Source organism: Balaenoptera borealis (assembly GCF_965194805.1).
Source record: "Balaenoptera borealis genome assembly, chromosome: 1".
NCBI classification, from domain to species: Eukaryota; Metazoa; Chordata; class Mammalia; order Artiodactyla; family Balaenopteridae; genus Balaenoptera; species Balaenoptera borealis.
Window position 1 is genome coordinate 16,581,253 of NC_138860.1, and position 18,952 is coordinate 16,600,204.

Below are 18,952 nucleotides of genomic sequence, written 5' to 3' on the forward strand. Positions count from 1 at the left end.
CACTGAACTAGCAGTCACTGTATTCCTCACTGCCATGAACTTGCAGGGGGAAAACAAAAAAGCCAGTTTCACTTAAGAATATTCTTGACATAGCAGTAAACATTTTTTATTAAATCTCAACTCTGGAATATACTTAAGAAAATTATTCGTGGTGAAATGGGCCGTACACATAAAGAATTTCAGATGCATAGTGAAGTACAGCAGTTGTCTCAAGAAAAGCACTTGTGAGATTGTGGGAGATGCAAACAGAACAAAGCCACTGTTTTCATGGAGCACTATTTTTAACTTGAAAGAATGACTAATAAACTACGGTTATCTATACTTGACTATTTGGAAGACATTTTCTTGAAAATGAAACAACTTGAGCCTCTAAAGTTAAGGAAAACAACTACTTGTGACTCATGATAAACTTCAAGCTTTCTAGCAAAAACCAGAGTCAGACTTTTAGAAAACTTGTAAATGCCACCATGAACTTGACAGTTTCCAAATACTTAAAGTCTGCTGTGGTGATATTAGTGCACGTGAGTTCTTCCAAATGACCAACATATGATTTACTCAATCATGATGTGCAAGTGATCCATTCAGAATTCAAGACCAATAGATTTTAATGTCATTGAGGAAAAAAAAGCTCATTGATATGTTTTCAGATTATAATTAACCTTTGAGGAAAAAAAAAAAAGAAAAAAACCTCTGTGTTTTGGTGCAGTATCAAAGAATATCCACAATGCTTTGAAAAGGCTATTAAAATACTTCTTCCTTTTCCAACTACACATCTGTGTGAGGCTGGATTTTCTTCATATGCTTCAAATTGAAAGCAGAAGCAGCTACGAGAATCTAGCTTCTGTTAGGCCAGACATTAAAGTGATTTGCTAAAACGATGACATGTTTTCACTAATTTTTTAGAGGAAAAGGTAGTCATCTTTCAAAAAATATGCTATCTGTGTTAACATGTAATGGGCTTACTATATTTCTTAATGAATACATAAATACCTCATATATTCTTCTTTTTGCTATAAACCAAATCTTCATCTAGTGGCAGCATCAACCTTCTAATGGACAACTAAAACTCAACTTGGGCACCTTTCTCTCTCATATTCAAACCATCAGTAAGTCCATAAGCATCTCTTAAATCCACTCACTTCTCAACATTTCCGGCACCACCTGAGTCCAAGCTATCAAGTTTTACCTGGAAAGTTGCAACTTTCCTTGCACCTACTAACTTTAATCCATTTATCATACTGCAGGCCTAGAGTGATCATTTCAAAGTTCAATTCTGAATTTTTAGTTACCCTTACCCTCAAGAAAACACATAAACAAAAGCAAACCAAAGTCTTAAGTGGCTTTCCACTCCTCTTAGGAGAAAGAATCCTAACGCATCCTGCAAGCCTCAGCATCATCTGGTCCCTGCCCACATTTCTCCAGTCTCATCACTTTCCTCTCACCTCTTCCCTCACATTCTGTCACTTGTTTTAACCTTTGTTTAGTTCCTTGATTACAGAAAGTGGTATTCTCTCTGCCTGAAATGCTCTTCTTGCCATTCCTTAGTTCCTAGAGATTTCATCTCAAGCTTGTTGTCCTAAAAAGTCTTCTCCATCTCCATGTCTACTTCAAATTCTTTTTAAAGTTCTCCTTTAGGGTACTTAGCACAATATACAGTAACGTCTCTTGAGCATTTATAAATAATAATAATCATAAATAATTTATGGGTCAGTCTATAATTATACATTTATGGGTGTGCTTACTGATTAATGTCTATTATCTCTATTAGGTTGTACCATGAGAACAGCGATGACGTCTATCTTATTCACTACTGCATACCTAGTGTCTAACACACAGTAGGTCCTCATAAATATTTTCAGAATGAATGGATAAATGAATGACTTGAGATTCAGGGCAGAGTTTTATTAACTAAAGCCACCATGTTATTCTATATGAAAACAGAAGAATAAGAGCACTGAGCTATGCGGTCTTTAAGATTCTTTCAGGTTCTGATATTCTGTGGAGCAGATGACCGGGATGTGAAGATATTCCTCATTCTCTACCTTTTCTATGAAACAAAAAGTCGATTCTAAAACTACCTCAAGAAGCCCTTCTAAAACTTGGCCTTTATTTCATTAAACTACAAGTGTAAATCCAGGAAGTTCAGGTTGGCATGGCTGCTAAATCATGGGTTTTAGAATCAGAAAGATCTAGGTTTGGACACAGGTTCTGGCACTTACTGGCTAGGTGAAGTCGTTGAGAGTATTGGGTTCTTCCTCATCTATAAAATAAAATAAATCCCTCTGTTCTTACAGTATGGGGAGGCTTACACAAGACAGAGAACCCAGCACATAGTGGGTGTTTAAAATAAGTATTAATTTTCTCCCCCATAGTACACAGTGAATAAAGTAATATGTGAGCTTTTATTCTATGAGTTTTTGCAATAACTACCTATTTATTCCTAAATGTCAGTAGAGACACCAATACTCATGGGTAATGTCTATAGGATCCCCCAACAGGTTTAATGTGTTATCAAATATGTAATAAATGCTTAATACATTGGTTTCTTTAATTGACTTTTGGTTGAGTGGAATAGGGTGTGTGACTTCAGAAAAGTCAAGTTCTCTATAAAATGGGGATATAACACCAACTATGTATGCTTCAGAGAGCTAATAAAAACAATGAAGAGAGTGGTGCATATGACAATGTTCTGAAAAGTAAAACACACTCTACAATATAAAGCATCATCATAAGTATCATCAGCATCATCTTGAAATGTCTGATGCCCAGTTTAACAATCTTTCTGTATTTCACATAAGTACTTTGTAAAAATGTCATATATAAGAAAGGACTGTTGGGGCTTCCCTGGTGGCGCAGTGGTTGAGAATCCGCCTGCCAATGCAGGGGACGCGGGTTCGAGCCCTGGTCTGGGAAGATCCCACATGCCGCGGAGCAGCTGGGCCCGTGAGCCACAACTACTGAGCCTGCGCGTCTGGAGCCTGTGCTCCGCAACAAGAGGGGCCGCGATAGTGAAAGGCCCGCGCACCGCGATGAAGAGTGGCCCCCGCTTGCCGCAACTAGAGAAAGCCCTCGCACGAACCGAAGACCCAACACAGCCAAAAAATAAAAAATAAAAAAAAAAAAAAGAAAGGACTGCTATTATCCTTACTCTATAATTAAAATTAAGAAATACGTAAGCTCAATGACTTACCCAAGGGAATCACAGTAAATCAGAGGAGGAATTGATCCAGTCTATCTTATTTATCTCAATCTAAAGTTGAAGTTACTTTCACCATAAAGAAATAGATGCTAAATTTCAAAGTGTAAAAGTATTCCCAATAACCATAACCTTTCATCCGGGCAAATCTTGCTTTAAGCAAACTTTATATTTACACAAAAGATAAGATAAAGGGTGAATATTTGCTTTATAAAGGAATTCATCATAGGCGTATAAGTAGTTACCCATGGGCATTTAAAGTAAGTTTTGATCTACATACAATTCCTCAGGTAAATTTCCTAGACTTTCAAATGAAATAAATGCAAAATATAAATATCAATGTAAAAATCAATTAATAAATATTTGATCAATTTAAAAACAAGTATCTCATAAATGATTGGAAAAATGTTGGAAAGGAAAAAATTCTGGACCATTTAAGGTCAATACATAAAGGCATAAAGGGAGGTGGAGTGAATAAAAAGTAACCCCATTTGATGCCTTTAATATTTTTATTTTTTTATAAATTTATTTATTTTATTTATTTACTTTTGGCTGCGTTGGGTCTTCGTTGTTGCATGCGGGCTTTCTCTAGTTGCGGCGAGCGGGGGCTACTCTTCACTGTGGTGCACGGGCTTCTCATTGCAGTGGCTTCTCTTGTTGTGGAGCACGGGCTCTAGGTGCATGGGCTTCAGTAGTTGTGGCACATGGGCTCAGTAGTTGTGACTCGTGGGCTCTAGAGCACAGGCTCAGTAGTTGTGGCGCATGGGCTTAGTTGCTCCGCGGCATGTGGGATCTTCCCGGACCAGGGCTCGAACCTGTGTCCCCTGCATTGGCAGGCGGATTCTTAACCACTGCGCCACCAGGGAAGCCCCAATATTTTTTAAAACTAGGTAGTCATATATTAATTTTAGTTTGCAGATTTTAATCTTTGTATTTTCAAAAAGTCAACAGAATAATTAAATGTGAGTTTCAAAACTTAACATGTTATTTTTACTCAGAAATTAGATACTAATTTCTCTGCTTTAGTTGGATTGAGGTTCTTGTCACATTTTGTGTACCTCTCTATGGTTATTTTAATGAATATTTCATTTATTTGTATTATATTTCCCATTAAAAGAAACCTATCATATATTAACAATTGGACTTTAAGAAGTACATGTTCCAAGGAAATAATTATCAGATGGAATATAAAACAATTAGTACAGTGAAAATAATCACATTTTCATAATTATGACACTCTATAAGGCTTCTCAATATCTGTACAGAGCACGTGTTAGTCTACCTTTAAAACCAAGACTCCATAATCTAACTTGTGCTCAGCAAAGTTGGCTGGTCACCAAATTTCTACAAGTAATTTTATTTTATAATTGAAATTATTGTAAAATATTTTCTTTAGAGAAACTCTTCACATTTTAATGACCTACTTCCGCTTTCTCATATACTGCACTGAAAACTTTCAGTGAGGTGAGTTTTTCCACACTGAGCACCATGCTGGGTATTGCTCTAATGACTCTAAAACCGTCCTTTTCCATCCCTCAGCTCAGCAGTTCTGTTTCTTCGATTAGACTTTTCCAAGCTGCCCTACACTAAACTTTACTAACCATGAGACCATAGGAGCTGAAAATTCCTAAATATTATTGCATTAGAACCTGTAAAATATTTCCCCTTATTTATTAAAAATAAAATTCTTGAAATTCTACGAAGTAAAATTATTTTAAGTATTCCTATATCAGATTATTATTTGTAGTTGATCTTCCAAAGCAAAACAAATGTTGACTTAGAGGCATCATTCACTGAAAGTAGTAGCTGTTGCCTACTATCCAACTAGAAGTTTCTAAATATTTAGTAATTGAATGACTATTTTAGCCATTCTTACAGTTCTGCATTCTGAGATAAGTGCAGCAAGGATTACACAAAACCACAGTTCATCTACGCTTTCCCTATACTCTTGTGCAAGTATCAGGAAGGGGAGGGGGGTCTTCTCCTCATCACTAGCCAGTAGTGGAACTTGATAACCTGGACCCCAGAGCCAGTGATTTTTGATGTGTGCATTGTATTGTATATTATGGGAAATTTAAGAACAAGAAAAAGCTTCCACCCTTGGCAAATTCATGGTTCATTAGAGGAATAAGGTATGCATATAATAACTATAGTCTAGAGAATAACGTGACAGATACTATAATCAAGTAGAAATAAAGACCCAAAGGGAGAATATAGAAGGTATCGAGAATTGCTGGTTGAAATTTGGGGGAAAAAAACAAAGATTCCTTAAAGGAGGTTGTAGCAGATACTGTTATTGCCTCCTCAATAGTTGTGCAACTAACTGTCTACTTCCAGACTTCCAGTTATGTGAGTACACTAAACAGCTCTCTGTTTAAACCATTATTTGTAGGATATTCCGTTATTTTTTCCTGATTGGAGTCTACACAAGAGTGGTCTTCAACCATTTTTGAGCACATATTGCCTGAAACAGTTATGAAGATATCCTCCCTTTGCATATTTTTATGTAGACATCTAAAATTTTCATCATAATTTAAATATTTGCAAAGGATTCATTTTCTATTAATTTTATATATTGATATTTCAAAGTAAAATAAACTGCACCACTCTTTTGAATATACACACTGGAATCTAAATATCATTGTGCTTTTATATTAGCCATCGATCTATTAAAAATAGATCAGGACAGGCACGTCTTTAAAAGTTGAAAATTTTACATGGCTTATTTTTCTCCTTGAATCCTTTCAATTTACAATTCACTCATTCACAGAAGTTTATCCTAATGTAATATAATTTTATACTTGAAAGCCTTTTATTAGTTATTCTATTATAGTCTTCTTCAACAAAAATGTGTGTGTATATCTATATAACATACATACATATGTATATAAATACACATATAACATTTCCTTAAGGATCTGTGACTATAAAACTAGAGTAAAAATTATTTTGAAAAGTTTATAAGTTAGTCAATGCTAATAATTGTTAGTTGATAACCATTAGTTACTTAAGATCTGAAATAGTTTTCATTAGTACTCAACTAAATCAACATAAATACATTTTGATAATACTAAACATAAAAATAATATTTTATTAGAAAGCTATCATTAACAAGTTTCCCCCCCAAATTAGTTCTTATATCCATTGATGAATATTACCATTAGCATCAATTCTACTGTTATTTTTAACAATTTGAGTGCTCAGAACCCTTGTTCACACAAATTGATAAATGGAAATAAAAGGAATTTGGTTAGAACCAACACTTGATTATTGAACTCCTTCAGAGTTTTATGCCAAAAAATATCACACACAATGATTTCAAGATTAAGCGGTATTTTTAATAATCTACCAGATGCTGAAAACAAAGAATTAGTAACTACCTAAATTGCATAAAGCTTTGTGACTTAGTCATTTGATTTAATCTGTCAACGTCAATATCAGTACAATATGAATGACCCCCTGTTTGGAACCCAAGAGGATTTTACACTATAGGGAAATGTGCCAAGATAAGATCAGAACTGAGAGGGCATCTTTTTTTCTAAAGTGGAAGAAAGGCAATTTTAAGACTGCCACCTGAGGGAAGGGCCCCCAAAGCACCCAGCTCTGAGACTCAAAGGACTGCAAAGACAGAAGCAGTTCTTAATGGGCACGTGAGCACTCTCTGTGGCTATCCCTCAAGGTTCAGCCCAGAGGGAGCAGGATGTTTGCCTAGAAACGTCCATCTCCCAGTCTTTTCCTGGAAGGCAAAGGTTTGATGGCAAACCTTACAAGCTGCCGTCTGAGGTTCTAGAGTCTAACTGAGGATGCATCCAGGGGCTGGCTGCGATCCTCCTCAGAGTCCAGTGGGCTGGGGGCACTTCCCCCGCCTTCTCACTCCTGCTCGCTGGAACAATAAAACCAGGCTGCTGGCTTGTACACATGTCTGGTGCCCCAGCTTTTGCAGCTGCCACCTGAGGGACAGGCCCTGGATCTCCTGGCTCTGACAGCCAGTGGAGCTTGCATTCACTAGTCCCACAGGACTACAGCAAACAAAGAAGCAGTTTTTAAACAGACACAGGAACAATGCCCCCTCATGGCAATACACCTAAGCTCAGTGTAGAGGGAGCAGGCAAAACACCCATCTTTGTTCTCCCTGGAAGGGGCTTAACTACATACTTTCCCAGCTGTTACAACTGATCACATAAAAATACTAAGGATCACAGGAAACTACTATAAGCAATTATATTCCAACAAATCAGATAACCTAGAAGAAATGAATAAATTCCTAGAAACATAAAATTTACCAAAACTGAAATCATGAAGAAACAGAAAATCTAAAAAGACCAATTACTAGGAAGCAGATTGAACCAGTAATCAAAAACTATCCAAAAAAAAAAAAAAAAGAAGTCCAGGACCAGATCACTTCACTGGTGAATTCCATGACGTATTTAAAGAAAAATTAATACCAATCCTTCTCAAAGTCTTCCAAAAAATCAAAGAGGAGGGAACACTTTCAAACACATTTTACGAGGCCAGCATTATATCCTGATACCAAAGCCAGAGAAGGATTCTACAAGAAAAGAAAATTACAGGCTAATATTCCCGATGAACATAGAAAAATCTTCAACAAAGTATTAGCAAAACAAATTCAACAGAGTCATACACAATGATCAAGTGGGATTTATTCCAGGGATGCAAGGATAGTTCAACAGCTGCTAATTAATAAATGTGATACACCAAATTAACCAAATGAAGGATAAAAGTCATATGATCATCTTAATAGATGCATAAAAAGCAAATGATAAAGTTCAACATCTTTTCATGATAAAAACTCTCAACAAATAGAAGGAATGAATGTACCTCAACATGGTAAAGGCCATATATGACAAGCCCACAGCTAACATCATAGTCAATGGTAAAAAGCTGAAAGCTTTTCCTCTTAGATTAGGAAAAGGACAAGGACGGCTACTACTCTTGCCACTTCTATTCAACAGATATTGGAGGTCCTAGCCAGAGAAATTAGGCAAGAAAAAGAAAGTAAAAACATCCATACCAGAAAGGAAGAAGTAAAATTGTCTCTATTTGCAGATGACCTGATAGTACACATAGAAAATCCTAAAGACTCCACCAAAAAGCTATTAGAACAAATGAACAAGTTCAGTAAAGCTATAGGACACAAAATCAATATACATAAGTTGGTTGTGTTTGGATACACTAACAACAAAATATCACAAAGAGAAGTTATGAAAACAATCCCATATACAATAGCATCAAAAATAATAAAATATTTAGGAATAAACTTAACCAAAGAGGTGAAACATCTATACACCGAAAACTATAAAACACTGATGGGGGCTTCCCTTGTGGCGCAGTGGTTGAGAATCTGCCTGCTTAATGCAGGGAACACGGGTTCGAGCCCTGGTCTGGGAAGATCCCACATGCCGCGGAGCAACTAGGCCCGTGAGCCACAACTACTGAGCCTGCGCGTCTGGAGCCTGTGCTCGGCAACAAGAGAGGCCGCGATAGTGAGAGGTCCGCGCACCGTGATGAAGAGTGGCCCCCGCTTGTCGCAACTAGAGAAAGCCCTCGCACAGAAACGAAGACTCAATACAGCCAAAAATAAATAAATAAATAAATAAATTAAAAAAAAAAACACTAGTGGAAGAAGACACAAATAAATGGAAAGAGATTTTGTATTCATGAATAGGAACAATTAATATTGCTAAAATATCTATACTATGCACAGATATCCATACAATCCACAGAGTGAAGGGAATCATAAAAATTCCAATGTCATTTTTCACAGAAATAGAAAACATATCCTAAAATTTGTATGGAGCCATAAAAAACCCTAAATAGCCAAAGCAACCCTGATAAAGAAGAGCAAACCTGGAGCTATCACACTTCCTGATTTCAAACTATCTTCAGAAAATACATACTAAATATATATATATATATATATATATATATATTATATTATAGCAATCAAAAAAGTATGGTATTGGTTAAAAACAGACACATAGATCAATGGAAAAAAATAGAGAGCCCAGAAATAAACCCATGCATATATGGTCAATTAATATACACACACAGAATGGAGTATTATTCAGCCTTAAAAGGAAGGAAATCCTGCCATTTGTGACAACATGGATGAACCTGGAGGGCATTATGCTAGGTGAAGTAAGCCAGACAGAAAAAGATAAATAGTGCTGATATCATTTATATGTGGAATCTTAAAAAAAAAAAAAAAAGGTTGAACTTCTAGAAACAGAGTAGAATCGTGGTTGACAGGGGCTGAGGTGGGGAGTGGGGTGGAGGAGCTAGGGAGAGGCTGATGAAAGGGCACAAACTTTCAGTTATAAGGTGAATAAAGCCTGAGGATCTAATGTACATTAATGACAACTATAATTAACAATATTGTATTGTATTCTTGAAAGTTAAGAGAGTAGATCTTAAATATTCTCACCAAAAAAAAAAAAAGAAAGTAAATATGTAAGATGATGAATGTGTTAATTCGATGGTGGGAATCTTTTTACAACGCGTGTGTGTATATGTATATAAATATACAGAAAATTATCATGTTGCACACTTTAAATATTCTACAAGTTTTTATTTGTCAATTATACCTCAATAAAACTGAAGGGAGAAAAAAAAAAAGAAATGAGTTGCAAAAACTGTGCAGCACCCTGGAAGGGCATCTGAGGTAATGAACGTATCAGCTGTGATCTTACATATAAATAACAAGAAAGGTCCTCCAAGAAAGCAGAAAAGGACTGCTTGCCAAATTGGACGTATATTAAGTGCTTCCTTTACCGAATAGGAGCTTTTGTTGAAATAGCCTGCATTCTCCACAATTTTATATTTTATATGCAGTCACCTTTAATTTATGCTACATACAACATACTACAAGGAGCCATAGCCAGATCTGATGAAAGCTTCATGTCACTCAGAGGTCCCGGATGAAATTTTGAGACAGATGATGTAACTGGATGAGACTTTGAAGTGGTCTTCTTTGGGAAAGGCAGGAAAGGTATTTCACACAGTATGTATATGTGGAGTGAAGACTGTGTATGGATGTTGAAAGGTCAGTGAGCTGAGTATGACAAATTTTGTTAGCAGCTACTCAATGGATAGTATCCTCTTCTTATCCTTATTTTGTTAGGGGCCACTATGTGCCAGACTCAAGTAACCTATCATGACTGATCTAAAACTTTGCTAGACACCTACATTCCTAAACTCACTTGCAACTATGGGTGACCAAGTAACCCAGTTCTGGTCAATGAGAATTAAGGGAAGGTGGGTGAGTGATTTTTGAATATAATTTTGTTTCTTGAGGAAAGCTGCTTGTACTGTCCTTCCCTCTTCTGCCTGCCTTGAATGTAGACATGATATGTGGAACCATAGGTGCCATCTTGAGACTATGAGGCAGTAAATCTGAAGACATATAAGAAAAAAAGACCAGGAAGATGCTGTGTGTTGAAATGTGTCCCCCCCACAAAGATATGTTGGAGTCCTAACCCCTAGTACTGTAAAATGTGACCTTATTTTGAAATAGGGTCTTTACAGAGATAATCAAGTTAAAATGAGGTCACTAGGGTGGGCCCTAATTCAATTTGACCTTATAAAATGTTATTATATATCTGTATCTGTGTCATTATAAAAAGCAGAAAGTTGGACACAGATACAGACACAGGGCAAAGGCAATGGGAAGATGAAGGCAGAGACCAGGGTGATGCAGCAGAAGTCAAGGAACAGCAAAGATTGCCAGCAAACCACAAGTGAGGAGGGGGGCAAGGAACAGATTCTCCCTCAGGGCCCTCGGAAGGAACCAACCCTGCTGATACCCTGATCTTGGACTTTCAGTCTTCAGAAATGTGAGACAGCCAAAGCACTCTTAAGGAAGAAGAGCAAAGCTTGGAGGTGTCATGCTCCCTGATTTCAAACTATACTACAAAGCTATAGTAATATAGTAATCAAAACAGTACAGTACTGGCACAAAAAAAGATACACAGACCAAGGGAACAGAATAGAGAGCCCAGAAACGAACCCACACTTATATGGGTGATTAATCTACGACAAAGGAGGCAAGAACATACAATGGGGAAAAGACAGCTTCAATACTGTCTTTGAAATAAAAGAAAAAGTATGGAAAAAGAAAAGAGCTATGAGAGAATACATTTGTTGTTTAAGTCACCCAGTTTGTGATACTTTGTTACTGTAGCTCTAGGACACAAATACAGGTGATGAAGCAGAAAAAGAGAAATAGTCTGGCCCTTGATAATATCCTTAAGCTTAGTAGCAAGCCCTAGAGCCACCTTCCTTCTAACTTCTCATGTGAGGAAAAGAAAAACCAAACCTTTTGGTCTGAGCTAGCATTAGTTCCATACTCTGTTATTTGCACCTAGTACATCCTGAAAAATACAATAGATGACTTTTCAATCAGTCTTGAATAATAAATAGGGTTTTGGCAGATATGGATAGGAGGAGATGAATGAGCAAAGTCACTGGCTAAAGGGGCCAGTGCAGCAGAGGTTCTATTCAGGGCACAGAGGTAGACAGCTGGACCACCGGTGTTAGGAGGAAGAGATAACGGATAACAAAGTGGAAACGTAACTGGAGCCAGATTGTGGAAGGTGTTTAACGATATGCTAAGGTTTGTCTACTGTCAAGAGGCAATCAATACTGGAAGTTTTAACAGGAAAATAAAAGGATCAGAACTGAACTTGAATAGTAGAAGTAAGTAGTATGTACTGAAATAGTGAGAGAGTAGAGACAGAAAGATCCATATAAAAGATAACAGAGCTGTAATTAAAATAATGGAGGAGGATGTGGAAAAGAGGAGGTCAGAATGAGATACTAAAAAACGTGGACGGTGCGAGGTAGTAAAATGACCATTTTAGTCCCGAGTGTTGAGAGAATTGTAATCAAACACATTGGGATGACTTAGGAAACTCTAAGAACGGTGGCATTTAAGTTCCATCCCCAGAAACTCCTATTTATGGGGAGATGGGTGTGGAAGGGTTGTTGGGATATTACAATGAGGGTCATACTGGCTAATTTCAGAAGCAATACTCAACCGACATTATCGCATTTGTCCTATTTTAAATACAAACTTTTATGTCTTCACTCACTCAACAACTGGCACTGGATTACGACGGTGATAGAGATTGTTTCCCCTCAGAGCATTTATAATCTTTACCAAATGCGAGTTTTGGCTTAAATATAGCTCTAAATCTACTTTCTTGAGTATTTGTTTTCTATCAGAACAGAAAATCAAGACGAAAACATACAAATCTTCTGGTGGTCATTATGAGATAAAAAATGCTTTATCCATTTTTTTTTTTTTTCTGTTTGAGTGAAAAAAGAGAGAAGGTCTTTTATGGGATAATAAAACAATGAGTAAGATAAGCTATTAAGAGGGAAGGTTGTGCTATCATAAGCTATAGAAGTAAATATATAAAAATAATCTATATAGATAATATTTTATATCATATAAATTATACTCATATTAATATTTATAAATTAAGCTACATCTGAACAATAATTTCTGCTTTATATTTGTTAAAAAGTAGATTTAAAAAATAGGATCTAATGGGTCCTAATATAATTGTTTTCCAGAAAAAATTCATTCAATAATTAATTCATATCATTCCATACTTTAATGGTCTTTCTCAAGTTCAACCAGCTTCATAGGAGACACATGGCATTGAGCCAAAATACACAACTTATTTCAAGTTTTCCAACAAAGATGTATTTAGAAATAGAATTAGCACCTAGAAATTCACCCCATAACTCACCAAGCCACAGCTCTACTTTTTTGGAATTATCTAGTAAATTAGTCTCTTCCTTTTGTTGCTAAATGCAAATACTTTCTGGTCCCATCACAGCTCATGCTGGACAGGAGCAGAGGGTAGAGATTTAATGAGGAAAAGACTCACTCTTCATTTCAGTACCGTAGAAAGGGTTGTAGAAGGAAGGAAGTGAGGATGGATGAGTCGAAGGAGAGCTTGATGCTACTGAATGTAATGAAAATTTAAATGCTTTGAGATAATCTTATATATGACTTTCAGTAACACGTGAATTTCAAATTCTATAGCAAGTAAAATAAAAGAATGATTACTTAAAAACTTTTCTTTAAATTTCTGTCATGGGTTTCATTTAAATTGTTCTTGGACTACTGTCCTTGGTACGTGATGTTTACTCTTTTATAAGACAGATTTAAATTGAACCACTTTTACTAGCAATAGCCACCAATTCCCCAAAAGAAAGATACAGAATAGCTCAACAAGATTATACAAATACCATGCATACTCACTCATGGTGATGAGAATCTGGGGAAAAGTGAACCATTCTCTTGTTACTGACTGGGCCAGGAGTGGTCACCTGAAAGGAGATTTAAAACCAAAAACAGGTCACAGTTGAGTGTGTAAAAAGGCAGTGAATAATAGGGATGTTTTCATTTGAGGACATACACTCTGAAATGGAGAATATAACGATTCTCAAAATCTAAGACACAACTGCATGGACCAAAAGATACTTTAATTCCTGGTAACAATGTGCTATTTGTTTTAGTCTAGCATAGTTCCTCGGCTAGAATTTTAAGACTATTTAAAAAGTACCTTCATAACAGAAAAAAAAAATCTTTTTTAAGAACTAGACCACTGACTCTCATTTCCAAATACTGTACAACTGCAAATATATTTAACTGTATATAAAAAAAGGTTTACTTAATTAGATTAGTGCTGAGAAGATGATATTTCCTAGGACCAACATGTTTGTAGTTAACTCCTAAATGTAAATAACATGTATTATAATGCACACATTTTAAATGCATACAAATTAGGAGTTTGGGATTAAACTATACTCACTACTATATATAAAATAGATAAGCAACAAGGACCTGCTGTATAGCACAGGGAAATATATTCATTATCTTGTAACAACCTAGAATGAAAAAGAATCTGAAAAAGAATATATACATATATATATGTATAACTGAATCACTTTGCTGTATATCTGAAACTAACACAACATTGTAAATCAATTGTACTTCAAAAAAATGTGTACAAAGACTTAAGTCAAGGAAGTAGTGAGTAGTCCTTTTTATAGTTTTCCCATAAAGTTAGGAATTGTTTGTGTATTTACATAGAACAAAATGTAATTTCACTTAAGAGAAAAAATTTTATTCCTTTATTTCTAAATCAAATTAAAAAGCTGATAAAGAATTCAAGGTTCAACTTTTTTGACACTGCAAGCTATTCCCATTTTTAAAGAAAATGTCACAACTTTCCTATCCTATAGAGGGTTCTCAACGGGAACATAAACACAGCATGAATCCACCATCACAACTGATGAGACATAAACTGATAGCAAAAGGCTTTACATTATGCTCTGCCATATTAAAAAAAAAAAAATCCCTCTGTAATTACAGAAGAGCCACTTAACGTATAGAATCCAAAAAGGCATGATGAGGCAACAAATGCCCCTCAGAAGAAACGAACATTTTCAAAAATGTATTTTGTCTTGTATCAATTGGGTAACATGGGTGCCAGCACATACTGAAACTCTAAGAAATGCAAATATTGCAAATGTGCACAGATGATGACATTAATAACCCTATGGTTTGAGCACCACAGGTAAACATGTGGCTCAACTCCAGGACTACATCCTGCATTCATCTCAAAATGAGGTTTTCATGCTATTCCAGTGGGTAACCCTGGAATATAATAATCCATTTTCTACACAGTGGCTATGAGAAAAGGCGACTGCGCCTATGTCATGCTTTGTTAGAGGTTCATGATCACATTATCTCATGGTGGACCTGACACTTTTATTCAGTTTACAGTATGTTCTATGTACAGGCAACTTATTTCCTTTGCCAGGGCTGCTGACAACCTTTTCCACACTATATTAATCTTGTTTACTGACTTTATCTTGGTACAAATATCAGAAAACTGAACTTTTTATCTCAGAGAAAGAATAAACAAAGTGTTGACAGAAGCAGAAGCTATTTTCAGGGCTAAAATTGCTTGTTTACCTGCAGCTATACTTGTGGAAAAATGTTTAAGTCTTGCTCTGGCTTGAAATACGTAATCTGAAATTTAATAAATGAAGAAATTTCACATATACCCATGTGATAAATTACCTGATGAAAACAATGCAACTGAGTACAACAAAACAGAATTTATAACTAATTTATACCACAATACAAATGTAAGCTTTCAATCTAGTCAGAAATAATCATACTATGTATTTCTCAGAAATCATATATAGAAACTATAAGCTCAATTCAATTGCTGTAAATAACTCACAAAAGATTTACAATATCAAATGTAGATGTTTAAATGACTCTACATATTTACCTAGTACATGGCCCTTTTTTTAAAAAAAAGAGGTGAATATCCTTGACTGTTATTTCAAGTCAATTTTGGTTTTACTTTTAAAGATATATAAAGAGGCATAATTTAGAATTTTTTTAATGAAATAAAGAAACACTGAGATCCATACATGATGATCTTCTTAGGGTCAATGACACTGGTCTGTCTCAGGAGTAAAGTATTCTAACAACAGGAATCTTTTGCTACTTTAGTGACTAGACATGCTTACCAAAAATCTGAGGGTAAGATCTTAGTATAGAATTCAGCTTATGGAAATCAGGGCTATACTGGAGTTTCAGTGTTTTTTAAACTTGAAAACATGTATTTAATATGATTGATTATTAGTAGATACTTCAAAGAATTATAAAATGTCAAGAAACATTCTTACAGAATTCTTCCTAAAAATTTATAATTCGGGGTTAATCTTTCTAAAAATAAAATGAAGCGACTTAAAACGTCAGGTCAAAGTATTAATTTCTAGTAAACAATTAAGTATGGTGATTATTTTATTCTCCAAAAAATATGCCTTCCAGGTATTCCAGAAATGTCTTAGAAAGAAATCACAAATTTAAAAAAAAATCATAACTCTTTAAATATCCCATAAGATATTCATGTTGTAAAAGTTATTTGTTAGAAAAAGTAGATTTTATTTCACAAGGTCAGATAGGAAACAGGTATTCTGTTCTTCATGAGAAATAGTATCTCCACAATCCAATTCTTGTTATTTGTTAAAACTCTGGAAACAATCTTTTATATAATTAGCCAATATTTACTGATAAGAATCTTAAACATCACACTATATGCCCTGAATTTTTATGATTCATTTGTTAAATATTACTACATCAATAGTGACTACAATCCTAAATAAAGTAGGCATATTTCTTTTCAGTATCTGTTTATTATGCAAATTATTAAATTAAAAAAATAAACTCAAAGTTAGATAGGAATGAATGGTCTCTGGATAGCATAGCGTTTATGTCAACTTCTGGCCTTACTAGATTGTGAAATAAACTATAATGCTAAAAGATCACATGGATCTCAGTTTTTACTATTGTTATTTACAATCAAGTTATCAACCTTAGGAAATCAGAAATGTAGTAGTTACTAGATGAAAACTTAATAACAGCTGTACAAGTACCACTATCAAAATTCATAAGGTCAATAAGTACCAATATAAGGGAAATTTAGCCAAATGATTTCAATGACAAAATCTTTCTCAGTTTTATTAGATACATTAAAAGAAATTTCTTATTTTTTCTATCACTGATTTATCAACACTGATTTTATGACTTTCCTTCAAAGATAGAACAGTTGGTTTTATACCTCATTTTCACTTTGTTATTGTTACCAAACCCACTGCATCTCATCCCATTCTTCTATAATTAGATGGTTGAATGAACTACTTCCCATATTAGGTAAACTTATCTGAGACACAATGGTCTTGTGAGATTAATAATGAGTTTGTTCAACATGAATGATATCCTACTTATGTTCTCAATGAATAAGATTCCTTCTATAAGTTCAGGAGATGTTACATCTCCATAGAAGCACAAGAAACCATCATCCTTTCTTCTCTGCCTCTAGTAGCGCCATTGTCCTCCAACTTTTCTCTCACTTACAATTATATTTTGCTTTCCAAATGCTATTCTGCTTCAGTGCCTACACTGACAAACACTTAGGGTGGCAGGCTGCCATTCAAAAGAAGGCCTTTCAGTTGTGTGAGAACTGGTCAATCAAATCCACCCGGCCTCCAGGCTACAGCGAGACATTGTCTGAGCCTCCCTGCCAGTTTGTCAAGACCCAGAAGCTTCCTGCTTCTCTAAGGACCATTATTAATTTGACTCAACTTCTCTGAAGAAAGAAACAAGCCTTTAAAGTTTAGCAGGCTCTGCATGAAGGCCCCCCCGGTACATTCAATAAATGTGTCAGTCAAATATATGTGACAGATATTAAGGAAAACAACTCAACAGCAAGAGGCTTAAAAATAGGACTTTAAACCCTGGGGGTAAGAAGTAAGGAAAGGAAAGCAAAGAGGTGGAAGAAAACTTACTATCGTTGCTAGTCTATACATTATCTTCATTTAAAAACAAGCCCAAGAAAATCATATTCTAAATGTTTTGCAATAGTTGATTTTAATTAATAGCTGTTAAATGAATGTGTATAATGTCAATCTTTTAATCACATACAGAAGAATGAAGAAAGATTCTCCAAAAGTAATTCAAATGAGGGCACCTGAGTTTACATCAGTGTTCTAAAAATGTGGTACAAGATAGTTGGGAGAATGAATAAAATATTTCATTGTGTCACCTATTCTCATATATAATATTACATAATGGTCACGATTCACAAAAGGCACAATTTATTTGGGGATGGAAAGCATTCAAGAAAATAACATTAGAATTACTTCTAAAACAACATACAAAAAAGTGGAAATTACTTTAGAATTACTTTTAAAGCAAATACAAAAAAGTAACAATTCAGGTAGCATAAATGGATATCATTTATATGATTAAAGGGAAACAAAGCAGTTATCTGATTTAAGAGGAATAAGGTGGGCAGAAGGGAGTTGTGTGCAGTTTCTCTCTCCCTGCTCCAATCCATCTTAGCAACTTGCCAAACTCAACTTTCTAAATTGCTGCTTTTCAACATGTCAGTTTTCTCATGCCAGAGCCATCCAGAGCTCCACACTGAAAGCAAAATTAAAACTAATGAGAAATGCATTTGAAGTCCTCTCTAATCTCATCTCTGCTTTCCACTCTGATCCTTCTCTCCAGCTCCTGATGCAGTAGTTGATTGTTCCTTGTTCTAAACCCCAAACTGCTCTACTTGATACAATTCAACAAATATTTACTAGTTACCTATTGTGTATATAAAATCATGCTTAAATTTACTATATAATGAGTGGTATACGGCTCCCATTCAGTTGGGTGACTTTAGTTATATCGTTACATTGATTGTTACATTGATTTAGTTATATTGTTACAAAGATTACTAATCTTTTTTACATAATGATAAAGTTCTGTGTTAAGGGTCCCCTCTAATTCCAAGGTGTTTTTTTGTTTTGTTTTGTTTTTTTTTAAAGAAAGAAAGATCAGTAAATAATTCATGTGCTAATCCATATTTTACCTTCATTTGTCTAGACGGCTATTAAAGTAAATGTGAAATTATACGGGTGACTATGAAGAATCCTCTTCACTGGCTATAAGAAACTAAAAAATAATAGGTGCATGCAGAATGCCTGATGTGTGCCAGGTAAGGTGTTGGATCTGAGGGAGAGGTCAGTGTAATAAGTCCTTACCTATGAGGAGTTCCAGCTTTGGACAATGTCCTCCTGGAAGGAATATTCAGGAAGGAAGATGATCCATTTCTGAGGACAACTGAATTACCTGAGGTTTCAAAA

At 35.2% G+C, this 18,952-nt stretch overlaps 1 protein-coding gene and 1 long non-coding RNA gene across 11 annotated transcripts in view; one reads left to right on the forward strand and one right to left on the reverse strand.

Moving 5' to 3' along the window:
* The window catches only part of LOC309630682, a 440,591-nt gene that overhangs the window by 404,109 nt on the left and 17,530 nt on the right, over window positions 1-18,952 (forward strand). The window lies entirely within an intron of this gene.
* The window catches only part of GPATCH2 (G-patch domain containing 2), a 183,718-nt gene that overhangs the window by 75,381 nt on the left and 89,385 nt on the right, over window positions 1-18,952 (reverse strand). For all 10 annotated transcript variants that reach the window (XR_014245369.1, XR_014245370.1, XM_082394778.1 and 7 more), the window contains one exon: window positions 13,491-13,558. Coding sequence is in view for 8 of the 10 variants with exons in the window: in XM_082394778.1 (XP_082250904.1) it covers window positions 13,491-13,558 (68 nt within the window). In the remaining 2 variants the exon portion in view is untranslated. The remainder of the gene's footprint in view (window positions 1-13,490; window positions 13,559-18,952) is intronic.